General features: G+C 42.7%; 1 protein-coding gene across 1 annotated transcript in view; it reads left to right on the top strand.

The window, feature by feature from the left end:
• Nucleotides 1–373: 373 nt before the first annotated feature.
• kcnb2b (potassium voltage-gated channel subfamily B member 2b) overlaps nucleotides 374–18,902 on the top strand; it is a 34,306-nt gene continuing 15,777 nt past the window's right edge. The window contains exons 1-2 of the mRNA XM_077624197.1: nucleotides 374–1,100; nucleotides 2,122–2,799. Coding sequence (XP_077480323.1) covers nucleotides 2,143–2,799 — 657 coding nt within the window. The 5' untranslated portion in view covers nucleotides 374–1,100; nucleotides 2,122–2,142. The remainder of the gene's footprint in view (nucleotides 1,101–2,121; nucleotides 2,800–18,902) is intronic.

Here is an 18,902-nt window from a genome sequence, read left to right as displayed (position 1 = left end):
TTATTTAATAAGTCTTATTTATTCATTTAAAAGAAGTTCATTAGCCATTGATAAGTTCCAAGATAAGACGGCTTTTGGTTACGTGTGTTTGGTTGAGACGATTCTAGTTGGAGGAGCCGGGTCAGGATGGTCGGTTTTCCAGATCGGTTTTCACGTCTTGGGTTTTTAGTGCGGGTTGCTTTTAGGTTTTTTTTCAATCTTTGAAGAGCGTTGGCGTCAAAATTGACAAAGATTGTCGGAAAAGCAGTTTGTTGACTTTGTGTTTTTGAACTTGAATAGATGTTATGGTTGGGTTTCTAGTCAGGTCAAGAAATGCAAAAAATATACGCTTGTATTCAACATATGTCATATACTCTTTGTCATCTACATAAATAAGGGCTTTCCAATTTATTGCAAAGTCCCAATGGAGGTCCAATCTTTTTCGGCCCTCTATTTTCTTTCCTTTTTTTTCTGTAGTGTATTTAATCATCAACTTCCAGGTTTAACGGATTGGACGCCTGTCCCCGTTAAAGGCTCTGAAATAGTGCTTATCCATCTGTGGCGGCGTGTAAAAAGCTGCCGATTCATCAACTTTTGCACGATGAAAGTCTGTCGTACGGCGCCGTATCCACCGCGCCGGTCGCTTCCCGCGGCACTCACTTCCCACACAAATCAGCGTTTACGCAACGGCGTGAAACACCGAGCACCCGCCCCCCCGCCGCCGCCGCAACCCCCGCCCCGCCTGTGAGCGCGATCCTTCCGCCCGCCCGCCGGCCAGCAGTCAGTTAGTTCACCTCTCGCCGGGGAGGTGCCGCAGCCCCTCTCCGCTCGGCGCTCACTCTCGACCGGACGCTCGGTCCCGCGCATTCCCCCCCTGGCCGTTTTTCACGCGACGAGGCGGCGCGCACGGAGGCGGGACGCTCTTTATTTTTCCTCTCTTTGGACAACGATGGAGCTTTGAGAAGGCGATTTTGATAGCGCCGATTTGGACGGACGGGATGAGGGGCGCGCGGTCCTCGCGCCGTCGTGCCAGCGGATCGATCGGAGGAGCGGAGTAGGACGGGGGAAACCCGCCTGGATGGAAGAAGTTTGCGTGGATGAAGGGGAATTGTCTTGGCAAGGTAAGAGCTTTTTAACACTTTGGGATATTTCCATAGGCACGATCGTTTTGGGGAAATAGACTCGTTTCTGGAGTGCTACGCTCTAGTTTTTGTTCAACTATTGCGTATTTGCACGCAAACGACTAGCTAGGGATAGACATTTGTTGTCATTTTTTGGATTTAGTGAGTTTATGTGTGCTTAGGAAAAAACAGTAGGGCTACAAATTCATGTAAAAAGTATTTCTAATCTCTTTTTAGTCCTACACCCTATCTGTGAAAGGTAAAACCTGCTCGATAATATCCCTTTTTTCATTTTTCAGTTATCTCAAACAAGTAGAATACCAAACACATAAAAATAAAAGGACATATTTCAATATTACCTGTTAATGTTGTTATACTTTCCCATCTCGAACATATTTAACATGACATTTCTTTTAATGCATGTAAACAGTTTAGTGGAGCTCTTATGGTGATAGTTTACAGCCCAAATGAAGCCATTTCATAGGATCAATAGATCATCGTTTTGCTGCTAAATATTGACTGAATGATTAGTAATTAGAAGATTGACAAGTCTGTCCACTTAAACAACGGCATGCAGTTCATTTTTCTCAATGTCGTCAACTGATTAAGTGTAAAGATTGAAATAGCCAAGGTAGAAAGCAGTTAATAACATGTAAACTTAATTGGCATTTCTGAACAATGGGCTGTCAAATAGACATGAGAAACATTATCGCTGCTCCTAGGGGCTTCTTATTTTCAAGATAATATGTAAAATGTGGAATTCATTCCAAGAAAAATGACAGCTAAGGTAACAAACGAGGGCGCGTTTTCTAAATGTAAAACCAACGACAAACGAAGACGATGATAACTCTCCACAATGTTCTTTTGCGGGAAATATCGAGGTTTGGAGAAAATGATTGATTTCAGCCGCTACCTACACGCGCACTCGGGCTAGCGGGGTCATTACCAGTGTTGCGGAGTTAATTTGGAATAGATCTGGATGTTTCATCACTCAAACTCTTTGCTCTATTTCCTTCCTCAGCCATGGAGAGACTTGCCTTGAATGGAGCCGCCGCCACCACAACCGCCACCGCCTGCTTCTAGCCTCTTTTTACTGGACTTTTTCAAAACCGCCATGGCCGAGAAGTCGGGACCCGCCGGGTTCCAGCCCGCCGACGTCCCGCCCCTTCCCCCCGTGCCGCCGGAACCCGTCGAAATCATCCGCACCAAAGCCCGCTCGCGGCGGGTCCGTCTGAACGTGGGCGGCCTGAACCACGAAGTCCTCTGGCGGACCCTGGACCGGCTCCCCAGGACCCGACTGGGAAAGCTGCGGGACTGCAACACCCACGAGTCGCTGATGGAGGTTTGCGACGACTACAGCCTGAAGGAGAACGAGTACTTCTTCGACCGCCACCCGGGCGCCTTCACCTCCATCTTGAATTTCTACCGCACGGGCAAGCTGCACATGATGGAGGAGATGTGCGCCCTGTCCTTCGGCCAGGAGTTGGACTTCTGGGGCGTGGACGAGATCTACCTGGAGTCCTGCTGCCAGGCTCGCTACCACCAGAAGAAGGAGCAGATGAACGAGGAGCTGCGCCGGGAGGCCGAGACCATGAGGGAACGCGAGGGGGACATCGAGTTCGACAACACCTGCTGCCCGGAGAAGAGGAAGAAGCTGTGGGATCTCCTGGAGAAGCCCGGTTCGTCGGTGGCCGCCAAGGTAAAGAATCTCGGTCTGCTCTGGGCCGGGATTTTCGCTTCCATTCTGACCTGCCCTGATTTAGCCTTTCATACGAGCCAATACGTTGGCTTGTTCTTGGCTGCGTGACAATAAAATCTGTGACATGCCCTTCGACTGCTCCGCTCCCTCATTGCATCCGTCGGTCGACCTCGGTCATTTAGGTCATTTTGGGGGGCTTGAATGATTGGGATTGTTCAGGAAACTGCAGTCTGCGTAGAGGTCTTCCTGCCTACCCGGCCGGTGTAGTCCTACTACAAACTGTCTTCTGGACCATGACCTCATTCGGTTTCTGTTCCATGTGAAAAAGTCCAACTTCCATTTGCATCCCTTTCAGGCCTTAAAGTATAATCTGGCCTGACAAAAGAAGACAGATCATATTTACAGCATTGCTTTCAGTACACTTATCCTTCATGCATTATTCCTGTGCAAAGCGCTAAGTGATTTGCAATTGCCATGGATGCCGTCCGTCTGAGGTTAATAATTGCATCGAGGCCGTAAAAGCCAACCCCTTTCCTTTGGATATATTTACAAAGAGCGCTCCGCCTTTCTTTGGGAGGGAAATCCCGCCCTTTCACCCCAGATTGCATCAATCCTTTCCTGTAATGCTGGAGGTGATTTAATTGGCTGAGTCGTGGGGACACGCTGTCAAGTGTTCCTTTGAAAATAGACTGTGGATGGCTGTGGCGTGAGGTCAGGGAAGCCTTTTAGAGGCCAAAGGCCAAAGCTCTGAAAGCCCACCATGTGTTCATCTCGCACTCGCAAAGCCACGAGAGCAATGTTGGAGATGTAAGCGCTGCGCGTGGAAAGGTCAGAAATGTGAGGACCCAGAAGCTAACGGCCCCACTCAGGGAAGATTCAATGTCAACAAGTGTGGTCAAGTAGGAGAAGGAGGCCGGGCCGGGGTTCAAAGCGTGTACGCTGAGGTTTGTCCACTGAGATGTCCAGAAATGTAATTGAAGGAAAGTAATAAGTGGCGATATGTCAGCGATGCTGTTTGGCCCAAGGATGCTGAGCTGGATGTTTGAAAATCATTTTGCATGAATAATGAATGAATTGGTCACCAAAAGAGAAATGGTTTCATGCAGTGGCGACTCTGGGACTTTGGCATTGAGCGATGGACTCGGACGCAGATCCAGAGGTTCGGATTGGCCGGTAGAGTTTGGAGATAGGACGGTGACAGAAAAGATGTGGCTTGGAGGATCACTTTCAGTTCCAGTTTGGAAGTTTTGATGACACCGCCCAAGGCCTTGGAGAGCAGGAGAAACATGTGACTGCAGGGTTCTGGGTTAATCCTTGAATCGGGGATCCGGATATAGTTTCAGGATCAGATATGAGATGACATTTTGCCCTGAGGGCTTTTTGTTAGGATGTTGGGGAGGGGAATCAGGATAAGGAGCTTGCTGTAAGATTTCAGATAAATATTTGTGTCAGGGATCCAGATAAACGTAAGTGTTGAACCCAAGGGCAAGGTCAGATTTTGGTTAGAAATCAGGATGAGGACTTGGCGTTATTGCTAGTATCAGTCATCTAGATGGAGATGCAAAACCAGGAGCCATCTGATATTTGGTCATAGATCAGATTCAATTGTGGCCTGGTCGTAACGTTAAAAAAATTGCTACTAACATAAGGGGCAAGGGTTATGGATCAGGTTAGGCTGTTGTTATAAAAGGGTTATGGATTTGTGTTTATGCTTAGACATCTGGATTAAGATACTCCATGGGTCTTAGGAAATAGGGTGTAGTGATCAGAATAAAGATATAAAGATGGGGATTAAGATTTTGATGTCGTTGAGGGTGTCATTTGTTTCCACAAATATACTCCAGTTTGGGATTAGTCGGTGTTAATGTACACTTTTAGATTAGCGTCCCTTTGTCAATGCGTACCTTCGAGCTGATTTTCATAATGCAATCATGGATGTAATAAGAAGTGTTTTGCATTCCATTCACCAGCCAACAAGTGCTTTTCCAATCAATAACCAGGAGCATTTCACAGGGCTGATTGCTTCGTCTTGACATTTCAGATTGTTCTTTTTAATCATTTCTTCCTGCAATACATAAATGCATGCAGAAAATTCATGTAGTACCTTTTTGGAAGAGTTCTTTTGACAGGCTTTTGACGGCGTATTTGGCGCCACGTGCTTTGAAAGTGGAGGAAATGGCGCTGAAATTTTACCACTCCCACAAATTGTGGTTGTCCTACGTGAAATCGATAGATGCTGACGTTTTTGGGTGGGAAAATATACTTTGTTTTTCGGCCACTATTTACTTCATGTTGTGATAAGCAATCTTGCCCACAGGTTGCTGAAATCCAGCTTCCAGTAATTTCTTTGTCTCGGCTTGGCGGAATAAATTGCCCTGGCCTTGTAAAGCTTGAAGTTGTAACTCACATCTCGGGATGCTTTGTTAGCTAGAGGTATATTTCCCCCCTTGGACCCCCCTGACTTTCTGCAGGTTTTCTGTAATCACCAGATCCTTCGCCGCGTTTGGGCACCGGCACCTAAATCCTCTTATCCCGCCATCATAATCAGATCTGAGGGGGACCTCCTAGATTGTCGGTGGCGTGGCTCCCGCTCGGCCGGCGGCGACATTTATCATCCACGTGCTCTCTACGCGCCAATGCGTCACTGTAATTGTCTGCGATGCCGCGTTTGAAAAACGGAGGCGGAAATAGAACTTCAAATTGTGACGCATGGCCTCAAACGTCATCCTTAACATTTCTTCAATCCTATTTCTTCCAGAAAAACAAACTAAAATGCTTTTTGTTGATAGTTCCGTTAGCGTTGATCCCGACACATCCATCCCAAGGTCGTAGAGGACGCTATCGATCGCGCTAAAGCTGCGCTTCTAGTAAATAAAGGAGCGTCTTCCTCGGCTTGAGTTGAAAGGGAACTTGTGAGAGTGCATGGGAGGTTATTTAGAGAGAGCCAATGATGCAGGGTGCACCGTTTGTCGATGCCAATTAGCCGCTACGCTAGGAAAACAATCGCCAGGACATGGGATCTATGGTCAGGATCGAGAGGAAGCCATGCCATAGGTAGCTTTGCCGTAGTTGACGTTTGTTCCACAGAACCCAGCTTGTGTGCATCAATTTTTTTGTGCTTGGCTTTGCCAAATCCTTTTGCCTCACTTGCTTTAATTTGCTGGATTATACCACGCGTGGAAAAGAATTTCAAGGAGACGCAAGGCTTTTTTTTTTACCAATTAGGAAGAACGGGCGTCGGAGAAATTTCAATTGCATCTCGTACATTAATGTGCATAAAAAGTGCAAAGGTATTCCATAAACAAGAATAGAAGGCAATCAAAAATTCCCCGTTTCCTCGCCGCCCCCCCCCCGTCGTTCCTTTTACCGTGGCCCCGGGAGGCGTCGCAAATGGCGGACGGCGGTGGTGGGGGAAAAATCATCAAAAGCCGCCCACCCGCCAACACTCTAGGTGTCCATTACACGCGCCGGCAAACGCGCTCGCAAAGCCGTTGGCCTCGTGCGGACACGCTGGCCTTTTTTAAATTTGAATATAAAAAGCTGTACTTCATTGTTAGTGTTATAGTTGTACTATGTTTTTTTCAGATCTTTAAGAAATTAGACTACTCTCCAGTACAACTTTTCCATCTTCATTCTCCATTTTTCGGCTTGTACTTGACTTGACTTTTACTCAAAAACACTTTGTATATACAGTATTAAATGGCATGTACATATATATTTTAAAACAGACTTTGACGTCAATGGCGCCAACACCGCAAATAAATCCACCTTTTGTCTCCGATACGAGTATCACAGTCAAAAACGGTTTTTCGGCGCGTCATTTGGCTTCGCTCTGCGTTTGCCCGGTTGCCACGGCGACCGCCGCCCGCAACGCCATGACTTATCGACACCAAAGGAGCGCTCGATGTTGGGCCGGCCTACGTGAGAAGGCAGAGCAGCTGGTACGTCGCCGTGACGATCTTTTTTTTTTCGCTCGGCTTCTGCCCTTCCTTTCCGTTGCGTATCCTTTTTTTAAAGGTTTTTTTAGGCAGCCCCATACAAAGTTGATGCGATTTCCCATTGTGTAAAAAAACAAATGTTCCCGGTCCAAGACGTTCCGCGGCGAGGCTTTTGTGTTTATAGGCAAGGAGAGAAAAGAATGTTTCTTGCAGGCCTGTCCGACGTTTTTACAGCGCTTGAGCAGCCAAAGGATGACTTGCATGGAAGTCATTATTTAAAAATAAAACCTCAAGGGGAACGGAATTAGTCAGGTTAAAAGGGGTTGCAGTTACTGCTTAGCTAAAGTGTGCCATTCTGCTACCGCGCATTTCAAATCAGTCGATTTAAGGGCAAAACGTGCAACTTATTTTCCATCTGAGACGCATTCTAACATTTTATAAACGCTCATACATGGTATTATATTTTTTTTTTTAACAATCCTAGTGTTATTTGAAAGGAGTTACTACATCATACAATGTTGCAGTATGGATATTTTTGTGAAAATGTGACTCTTTTACAGGAGTTTTGAACTAACAGCAAGTGTTTTGCAGTTTTCACGGTAAGAGTTTTGCAACCACGAATGTCGGTATTTTCACCTAAATTTCAATTTGCCATTTTCTCGTTGTAAAAGCCCTCGCTAGAAGTTCAGAACGGCGCTTTGGGAAGTTAAAACCCTCTGTTCCTACTCTTGACAGTCCACTTTACGGCTCCATTTACGTTGCGAAGTAAGTCACAGATAGCCGCCATAAAGCCGGCCGGACCAAGGCGCAGATATAAAGCACGCCTCTTAATAACGCGTTGGCACGTTAACAACACGACGCAACTACGTGCAATTATCCAGTCTATAAAGTCTGGGAAATATGGATTCTTTCCCCCCCGCTCTTTCTGGGAATACCGACAAGAGATTAGGATGTTGTATTTAAATGTTCCGCCGCATTGTGAATGGGCAAAGGCTAATGCGGATTAGCATTTCGAGTATTAAATCAGTCCAGCCCACAGTAATTCATCTACCGTCGGATGCTATATTCATCCGTCTGTTTGTTTTTCGGGTTTTTCTCCGCATTTGTTCTCAAATCGCACCATTGATTTTTTTTTTATATATGTAGTTATATACCTAAATTCTAAATCAATGTAAAGTTGTTAAAAGGTAGTCTAGCTTGAAATAAGCAAAACAACTGGAGGCAATCACAGACATTAAGATGTCCCCGTTGCGTTTTCAACCGTATCTAAACAAATTTTAAGAGAAGCCTAGCAGCCCGCTAGGCTCATAAATCAATGGGGAAAGTCTCGACAATGTAGCCGTGTAAAAATGAAACCACTACTCTTTCCCAAACCAGCCTTTGTTTCCCCAAAACAGTTTTAACGCCTCTAGCTAGCGACTAGTTTAGCATCTGACGCTGCTAATTGATTCAACTAGAAAGAAACCAGACACTTATTCCCGTCATGTCCTTCATCGTACGCCACGAGACTTATCAACAGACAGATTCGGCAGCCCACGACTTTAAAGGTGCGCATCAACGAGATTGACAGAAAGCTAGGGCGGATTTACAGCGTCACGTTTAATCCACCTCGACACTCTTCAACCAATTGACGAAAGCTTTCATTTTGACACCTCATCTACAATACATAAATGCTATATATCTATTTATTGAAGATATGATCTGTCCTTGGCTAAGAACAGAAATACGTGTCCCGTTTGTCAGTCTTGGTGCACCCCAATCGTCACGTCGCCGGGGTGGACACCTCCCGGGACACGGCGCTAATGCGACAACGCGCACTTGAACATTCATTCCCGTGGCCTTCACACACACTCACAAACACACACGCTTGCTAGCCTGCTGCACATGACATTAGCGCATGTGAGCACGAGCGTGTAGGAGTGCCAATGCAGCACACTGTGACCAACCATGTAGAACCATCCCTGCCACTGGCATGAAATATAAAATCCTGCGCTAGCTACTTTACGCTACTATTTCGAACTTTCGACGTTCGATCCGTGTTGGCCCGGGGGGACGATTTGAGCTAACTTTGTCCCTACCGATCAAAGAGGATTGAAGGAAGCAACGGTAGTAAACACACGTAAACACACTTATCAGATGGTGCTAAATGTTTAATCAGCATGTTTGCTGCAGTTTTCAACTGAAGCACAAGTAAAGACCACCTTCAATCTTGGCATGCACTGCGTCAACTCGTTTACTTTATGTCGTCGTTCAAAGAAAACGTCCAATTATAAGTTTTATACTCTACTGATGCTTTTATAGATGAGAAATTAAAATTCAGGGAGATCGATTGAGGCATCCAATTAGTTTTGACACTTAGTACTTTAGAAAAAAAAAGACCCAATGTAGATCATAGTCATTTTTTTTGTAGATACACTCTCAGTGGTTATTTCACGGGGGTCAAACCCTGTCTGTAAAGAGTTCAAGAATCGACATAGGCGATGCTACTAGATTCATTTTGAATCACTTTGTTGATTATTATCTGAGTTGGCAGACATTATGAGCACCTAAAATTATTTTTTTAACTAAAATGTATCCCACAAAACCGATTTGAAAGCCACGATCACCTCCGAAACCTCCCAAAGTCCCTCTTCTACCTTCTCTCGCTTATGTCATGGCTGATCTCCCAGCGCAAACTAGCTAGAAAGATAAGTTGCATCTATGAAGGACACCGAATCATCCCACACTTTGCCGAAGTTAACTTGTGTCCTCCATCTGACCCTTGTTTGTGTGCCAGTTCATCTTCCGACACGACGCCCCGCTCCGACTCCTAAAAGCGCCGATTTACTACCTGGCGCTAAAACCATTTTGCTTGCTGCTAATCCGCCACGCGGCGGGCGCCTATTTAAAACCTCGTGTCAAATTTAGCAGCCGCAGAGGTGCGCCAAACGTCACTTTATCATCCTGATGGCTTCATCTTTGCAACATATGTAGAAAGGGGATGATTTCAGTGCTTGTAAAAAAATACTACTCGAAAATAAGACCATTTTCTTCTAGAAAAATTCCAGACTTAATTGGAAATCTAACAAAACGCCAGATCGAATAGATGACAACGTTAAACGGTTTAAATGCAAAGCAATTTAAATCAATGTCATTTTTTTCCATCGCTTAACCCACATGTGTGAAAGTGGCAGCCCGGGGGCCAAATCTGGCCCACCGCATCATTTTGTGTGGCCCGGGAAAGTAAATCATGACTTTCTGTTTTAGGATCAAATTAAAATGAAGAGTATAGATGTATATTACATTTCCTGATTTTCCCCCTTTTTAAATCAATAATTGTCATTTTTTAATCCATTTTTTCAGTGTTTTTAGTTCAAAAATCATTTTGTAAAATCTAAAAATATATTTAAAAAAGCTAAAATAAACATTGTTTTAGATCTATAAAAACTGAATATTCAGGGCTTTTAATCCAGTTCTTTTAATCCATTTATAAAAAAATTAAATCTAAAAATTATATCTAAAATAATCCGGCCCACGTGAAATCAAGTTGACGTTAAAGCGGCCCGCGAACCAACCCGAGTCTGACACCCTTGGCTTAACCCAATTGAAGACACGCCCACCAGATCAGCTCAATCCTTCCCATTGGCTCCATGGCAAAGCGCTAACGACGCTAACAAACCAAAGCTCGTTACTGTAGCGCCTCCGGTTTTGATTTCCAACTGTTGACTCACTCCATCGGGGGGCTCCCTTCGAAGTTCAGCTTCTCCCCGTCGTTATTTATAGCGGCCGAGAAAAAAAAGCCACGCCGTAACCAAGACGACGAGCAGGGTGATACTTTGGCAGTCCAAAAAAAAAACAAAAAAAAGCATGTAATTACGTTTCTTCCTGTCGGGCTATGTATGACACAGCTGCCTGATTATAGAGAGCGGCGATTACATGGGAACAGATTGTTCGTGTAATAATCTTGTTTTTTTTCTCCCTTCAGAACAACATCGGTACGCCGACTTAAAAAAGTCCACTTTGGTCACGTGACGGTGAAGGGCATAAGATTACGTGGCGCGGCGCGGCGGGGAGTGACTGACGAGCGAGGTGAGAGGGCTAATTATGCGGGAGCGTTGACGACTTAATTAAAAGGAAGGCGGCGCAAAGATGGCGGGAGTTATTGGGGTGATTGGCCTTGTCGGGAAAAGGTTAACAACGAGGGAATTTAACTCAAAATGGCACCTGAGATGCTTACACGTGAGATCATTTTATGAGGTCAGTCAATATTTTTGGGTCATTAAAACAACAGATGAGCTCAAAAATGGCAAATAAACAAACATTCTTACCACAAATAAGTGCATGTGCGCGGCAGGGTTCCATTATAATTATTTCTTTTCTAGGAAAACAATTATAAATGAATTAAATGTACATTCAAAGTCATTGAATGAGAGCAGGAATACAGTTTGGTAATAATAACATGCTAAAGTCGATTTAAAAAAATAAATCTAGGTATTTACTTCACTGTTTAAATAAGTCGTTTCATAGTTTTCAATTTTTAACTGAATTTATTGTTTTGTTTATTGGTTAACTCGTTGTTAGGGTTCATTAACTTTATTCCAACTGGGACATTGTTGTCAATCTTAGGCAAGGATTTGAATTGGTGTCAATTGTGGAATTTTAGCGGATTTTAGGGCCACATTTTGGGGCTTTCTGCGGTCACTTTCTTTACATTTGAGATCATTTCCTGTCGATTGGTTCCTGGTAGGAATTTTCATTTATACTCTAAATGTTTAAAAACAAAGGTTTTTGAACAATCCATTTTCAGCTAGCCAGATAATCGAGACTTTGATAGATAGCACAGTGACCGCAGGGTCAAGTTGGGGTAACAGCTGCCTCCCTCCTGTCTGGACGCTAGCCCAGTTGTCCATTTTAGCACCCCCATTTCTAGGAAGGCCGAGCACCTGCTGTCACTTCACACCACGGATTCATTTCCAAGTGTTGAAGACAATAACGGGATGTCCTCTTATTGTTCGTGTCCCAACTCTTAACGCTTAGCTTTTTTTCCTTCCCATTTCTCGGCTAACTAGATATTTTCTATTGAATTGAATTGAATGCTTTTATTGTCATTCTACAAGTATCGTAAGATTTAAAGCTTTCACTTTCAGTGCACAAATAACAACAACAAACGGAGAAATAAATAATGTATACATAAGAAATGAATATATAAGTTTTAGCTTCAGTTTTTGGCTCTGTGGTTGTCCACTATATTCATAATAATAATAGTAGTAATGCGCTTATCTAACATTTTCAATAGTTAATATACAAAACATTAGATTAGATAACTTTATTCATCCTGTATTTGGGAAATTTCATTGTCACAGTAGCAAGAGGGTGAGAATACAGACAGAGAAAAATACATTTTAGACATAAATCAATAGGTAATAAATAAGGAAATAAATAAAAATAATAATAAATACAAAAATAAATTCATAAATAAAATTATAAATAAATATGTATAAATAAATAAAAATAATAATAAATACAAAAATAAATTCATAAATAAAAATGTATAAATAAATAAATTAATAAATATATATAAATCAATAAATTAATAAATACATAAATAAATGAGCATGTTGCTGAAATATACATATACATACATATATATAAATATACATATACATATACACATACACATAGATGTAATGTATACATACAGTTGGTTTTAACATTGAGGCAATTCTTAGCATCCCACGGTGACCCTGCCGCAAGAGTAATCGCCGGCCTTCCGCGTCCCTCGCACGCCGTCATCGCGGGGCACCGCTCCATCACCGCAATTAAGGATTTTACGGCCGGGGTCACGAGGCGAAATGAAAGACGAGGGCCCGCGGTGTGTGGGGGGGGGGGTGCTTTACGGGAACATCAAAAGACACGCAGGACCCTCCGTCCTTGCGTTGAAGTTTCACCGCATCACGCTTGAGAGTGACGATTGAAAGAGAGCTTTCAAAGCAGGCTGAGTCAGCTGAATATTGGAGTTATTCTCTTTTTTCTTCTTTTCCCCAGGAAGCCCCTGATTGGGTAACTGTGCAGATCACCTCCTGCTAGTTCATTTCCCTAAGCAAAGTCCAGTTTTCCTGTCTTTGTCCGTCTTTATGTGCCGTTTACAACTGCCCCGGAGGACTCGTTGGAATCGGAGTTAATGGGAATCGTTTGTTATTGCGAAAGGTAGCGGGATTTGTTGTTTTGCTAAATGGAAGGATTTTCCTTCGCTTGGGACTTTCTTTAACCCATTGGCAGCCATTGGTGGTGATGAGGCAGTTGGGTCGATAGTTGAAATGCAATAGTGTCTGAGGTGGGAGTTTATTCGGAAAGCATATATGGATTGATGAAATAATCCCAGTTTATGATGTACAGTATTGGGAAGGGTGTCATTAGCACGGTCACAGGAAATGCCATTTGACATTTTATGGTCGGATCCCAACAGCAAATCAATGCGACTTGATGGAAAAATACCAATCACTGACAGACTCGTTCATTAAAATAGCGCATTTATCTGCGCTGTAATCAAATACGCCAGGCCTCATGTGAAATGGAGCTTTATCCCGGCTTTGGATTTGACGGACGGACACTTTATCGCTCTAAATATAGGCACGCATTTTGTTTTGGACCTTGCACGTAGATTGTAGAACCACACGGGACCACTTTGGAAAGTGTCTTAACAGTAAAAAAATAATAAACCAGATAGGACATGAGCAATGGTAGATTCAAGTGTATTTAAAGGATGAAACTTCTTTAATGTGCCTCAGTGGAGTTTGGTAGGTGTCGTTCATTCAAATATATGTGTCAGCACAATTATTTAATGCTTGACAGTCCACTTTTTACAGCGTAATACTCCGTTCTTACCCATGTAAACAAATGCATCACACTGTAAGACGAATACAAAACGATACAACGGAGACAGCTGAGTCATTTGGATACCGTTATTCCCGTGCGTAACAAAACAAAAAATGGCTTGTTCGCAGTTTTACATCCTCATAGTTTGCGTTTGTGTCTGATATCTGTCTCTCTGGCAAGCAAGTCCAGATGAGGGAGGTTCCCAAAAGAGGAACAATGCTTCTGACAGGGAACATTAATCGGCTTTTAGTGCGCCCGCTTACAGCAGCAATCCCTCTTAGGCTGTTTTTTTCCCCGTTTTTTTTTCCCTCCTTGTATTTACTTCCCCTGAACAATAACTATATTAAATGACCCGACCTCCGCCGGGGAAAACACACACGTGCGCTGGTCTATACAAAGCCAGGGAAGCGGCGTACACCCACGGCTCTAAGAATCGCAAGAACGCTCCCACGACATGCGCCGCCGAAAGCGTTAATGATATATTTTGGGCTAGCTTATGAATATGAGTGTCAAAATGGGAGGAAAAAGCCAATTTATATACCCGCCTGACTTCTTATTTAAAGGCCATTTCCAATGGCAACGACCAGAAACAGATTTCCTTGAAGGGTGTGGGTGGTACGCTTGGAAGCGCGCCTCTAAGAATGTGTGGGTGGGAGCTAATGAATCGCTTAAAAAATGTTTTTAAACGCTAAAGTTAAAATTGCTCTGGATAGTCATCGCACATAGACTTTCTTCATTGGGACACCAAAAACAGAATCCATTTTTTTTTTCAGAGATACTCGTGTTTAAAAATGTGTAGATGTTAAATTTATCACTTTATTGTTTATTCGAAGCGATAGTTTAGAGACAATTTTCACCTAAAATATATCTAAAACCATTTTTCAGTCTATAGGTCACTTGCTACAGTCAAATTGAGTTGGACGTCAATCAATGAGTTAAAACCAAATATTTTCAGTTTTTTTTCTTCAAATTTACAAATTAAATAACAATAAATATATTTTTAACAAAAAGGGTAAAATAATATACTTAATAAATTTAAAATTCATAATATCTACAGTTTTTGCCCCCATTTTAAATTAAAAAAAAGAAACACTAAAAAAACACATTGGACAATATTAACGAATGTTTTGGCTGAAAAAAATGTGACCCCTTTATCATGGTTTTGACCTTTGCGCTCTACTCAAATCACCCCGACATTTCCGAATTTAATTCCGATTCCAATGGAAACTAATCCTTATACGACATCCACTTTTTTTTTACACAATATGCTGACATCTCGCACCATATTTTAAGCCACATTTTTCATCAATAGGGAAAACCCGCGACAGCTTTTTTTAAACCAAACTTTTTGCAAATAATTCCACCCACCAGATAGATATACTGTTTATGTAGATGAAATGCATAGGGGAAATATGTTAGAACCTAGCTGTCATGTTCAAGGATGGATGCCGGCCGGCCCAGGCTACATTTAAATCAACTTTAGTCGCTGACAAGAATAACAACGAGTTCCCGCGTTAAGGCGCCGTCCTTTCCGCCAGCAAACTTTCTCCTTAGGATCACGTCGGAACCATCTAACGGGGACAATAAAATCCATCCGACGCGTAAAGGCTGTCATAATATCAGCCGGCGTTAAATTAGAGCGCGACTCGTTTCACCCTCATGCTAATAACCAACCGTCGTCGCCTGTCACCCGGCCGTTGATTCCAGGTCACGGGGGAGGATTCTTTAAAAAAAGCTGGCGACAGGATTGTCATTCACGCGCCGTCCAAGGGGGACCGGCTGGAACTGTTTGGCGTGGATGGAAAGATTTGAGAAATGTCTGGGTTTTTTTTAATGTAGTTTTTTTTTCCTAGCTATTGTCAATCAAAAAAAGCAGCATATTTTCGGACTATCAATTCTTGCATCGTTGCTTGGGCGACAACGCCTCTGCGTCACCGCTTGTCCCTGATTGGCTCTGAATTCGAAGGGGAGGGATTTATTTATTTATTTTTTAATCAAAACTATGCTAAGGCAGAAGTTTTTGTGGCAAATTACTTGACAAAAGTTGAAGTCTGCCCACCCTAAACAACTTCACAGAATGTAAACACCGCCATTTTCCTCCTAATATTACCGTATTCTCTCCACTATAAGGTGCAACTAAAATACTTTTTTTTTTAAATATGAAAATCCACGTTTAAACTCGTAAGCGGAAGCCACTGAAGAAAAAAAAGTTATAATATGGGTGACCCTACTTACCGATTTTTCCCTAACCGCGATATTCGAGGGATTACTGTAGCGCAGATTTTTGAATTAGGATAAAAAATATGAATGGTTCCAGTTCTTTAGGACTTTCTCCCAATGCTTAAAAAAAAACGCAAAGTCATCTGCCTCCAAATGTCTTTTTTTTATGATTTCATTTGATTTTTTTGCGGTACTTCCACTTTGTTATTCCTGCGAGGCGACGGCTAATTGTCGGATATGTGAACGTGCCTAACGTCTGTTCTGGGAAATGGCGAGGCCGAAAGCTCTTAGAGCAGCACTTTTGTTCCCATTACGGCGAAACGGACGCTTCCTTCCTTCAAATACACTTGTTGCGAGACGGACGCCGCCAAAGGGCGTAATGACTCTGCGGCGTGCATATCTTATGAGCGCAAAGTGACTGTGAAGAAAAGTTATGACATGACATTTATATTCCTACTTGGAAATATTTACCCCGTCTAGCATTGTTTTGGGGTTTTTTGTTTTTTTTACCAAGCCAAGCCCAACGATTTTTTTTAAAATTCATTTATTTTGACACACTGTTTGCCTTTATTAAAAATGTTTTTGTATTTTTTAAATCCATATATCTTAAACACTTTAAGGGGCAGTCGTCAATTCAGAGGTCAGCCATTTAAAAGAATAGGCAAGATTTATTTAAAAAACACTTCTTTATAGGGATTTTTTGTACATTCCTACATTAAATATGTAAAGTATTGAAATTAAAATGAATGAAAACAAAAATAGATTAGATTAGATAACTTTATTCATCCATTATTTGGGAAATTTCATTGTCGCTGTAGCAAGAGGGTGAGAATACAGACACAGAAAAAGACATTTTAGACATAAATAAATAGGTCATAAATAAGTCATAATTAAAGTCATTACAATCCATCACGAACATAAATGGCCAATTAAAATGTAAACAAGGAATGCTCATGTTTTCATGCCATTGACAGCGCTAGCCAGCCAATCCAGTCAATGACCGTCATAAGTTAAACAAGTTCTTTGTAAGGGTAAAAAACTAATTGCAAGGCGCTGCAGGCAGATATCAATAATAATCAGTTTGCGGTCAATCGTCTCTTTGACAACAGACAATAACATGACATCCATAATTCATAACCAACTTTGATTCAGTGCCACCCGGACGGACTCCCTCCCGGAGGTCCTCTTCTTATCAACTCATTTCAATTCCCAACCGACCAATGACTTAAAGCCACACCATCGGACGTGACCGTTTATTTCAACTTAAGCCCAAATTCCCTCTGCTAATTATCGTTATCTTTCCTGAAAACTCTCGGCTCCAGGGAGGATATGTAAATATCATTTCAAAAGGAAAAATAGCAGCTTCCCACGGAAAGAAAATTCCTCTAAAGTCTTTTAGAGGTGAAATTTTGACTCGCAAATTGATTGACGGGTGAAGTCCACCGGCCGGCTTAATTTTCCGAGCCGTATTCGCGTTTTGCGATGTTTGAAGGGTGGGGTGACATTTAGCTCGCTTTGGCTTTAGCGGAAGAGCTTTTTTGTGCCTTGGCAGTTGGATTTTTGCCCGAGAAGGCGTCAAAAAACGCTGGACTTGTCAAATCCTTGAAAAGGACCCCTGCCAGGTCCACTAAAAAGACACTACGATGTCTTTTAAGGTCTAGAAAGAAAACCAATGCGGCACTCCAATTTTTTTCTTTTACCGTTCTGTTGTTATGTCCACAAAACAGGCATAGGGTAACGCCCCTTTCTGGTTGTGACATCACAAGACCAGAATTTGTTTATTTATCGGACTTTGTAAGGTCATTTTTGAGCTAGGAATGGAGAAAAACAAAACTGATCGTCTTTGGTCCAATCTTGTTACATGTAAATGGTGTTACCGCAAATTGTTGTGAAGATTAAATCCGAGGTTTCCATTTAAATCAAAAATATTATACTTCAGATTATTTTCCAGACTAATTGTCCCAGAAGTTGCGTGATCCTCGGCTAAATCCGGTTATATGGTATTACGCCACTGAGTAGAATTTTGACAAATAGAGTGGGAATTACAGTACAATTGACTTGTGTAACTTCTAGAGCAGTGGTATTAAACACATGGCCCGTGGGCCAAGAGCGATCCCCAAAACAGTAGGAAATGGTCCAAATTTGTGACCTGCAAGTACCATAAATTGAACTATTTGCCTGCCTTGACAATGGTAGACGTCCAATTTATTTAAAGTGGCTGTGCATGCTTATCTCGTGAATTTTTTTGTGCCAAAAATAAGATAAATAAAGTTTTGTGAGTGTTGTAAATCCAGTAGCATCTCATCGCAAGGGACCACTGAAATGAACATTCCGTTAGCATCGTTTGCATGTTGTTGCGCTGCGAACGAATCAAAGTTATAGCACCCCAACTCCCCGACTGTACATTTAGCCGTTTTCTTTCTCCTCCAGCGCGAGTGATTTATCCGTTAATTAGCTGCGGCGCCGCGTTCGGGAGGCAACGGATCATCTTCTCCGCTCGCCGTATTTCCACATCGTCGTGGTATAGGTTATATAAGTGCTGTAATTTTTTTTATGTTTTTTATTTTTTTTTGAATATTTGATTGGGGCTCTTAATCCAGAACGCGCATTCTGGATGAGGAGGCGGCCGGTGGGCGGGTGAGCAGCGAGCCGCATCGCCGTCCGGGCCGTTGGCATCGAGCCAAAGCGCCGAGGAGAGCTTTTACTGTACCCACTCTTCTACTCGTCAATCTGCTCTCCACTACAGCTACACTATCCCTTTTTTTTTTTGGTTTCATTTGTTGCCCGGCCGTATTTTTTCCCGTTGCCTGTCAGATTTTTACGGCCGGCAAACTGCAGCGTAGTCAACTGGAAGTCTCGGAGAGAGAGATATTCCTTCGTTTAGAGGAGCCGTCTGTGACCATGCATCATTCCAGGAAGGGATAGAGAAGGAATTTGGACCCAAAACACAAGCAGGATAGCTTTTTGGTGTCAGAAGTCGGATAGAATGTGAGATTTTTGGAAGGCTGACTGGCTGACTTTAGTCTGGGTAGAGTTGGATAATGGTGGATTTTACTGGAATGTTTTCATCTTTGACTTAGGGACGTCCTT

Source organism: Stigmatopora argus, chromosome 17, assembly GCF_051989625.1.
Source record: "Stigmatopora argus isolate UIUO_Sarg chromosome 17, RoL_Sarg_1.0, whole genome shotgun sequence".
Lineage (NCBI taxonomy): Eukaryota > Metazoa > Chordata > Actinopteri > Syngnathiformes > Syngnathidae > Stigmatopora > Stigmatopora argus.
Note: the sequence above shows the minus strand (reverse complement) of the source record. Positions and strands in the feature narration are given on the sequence as shown.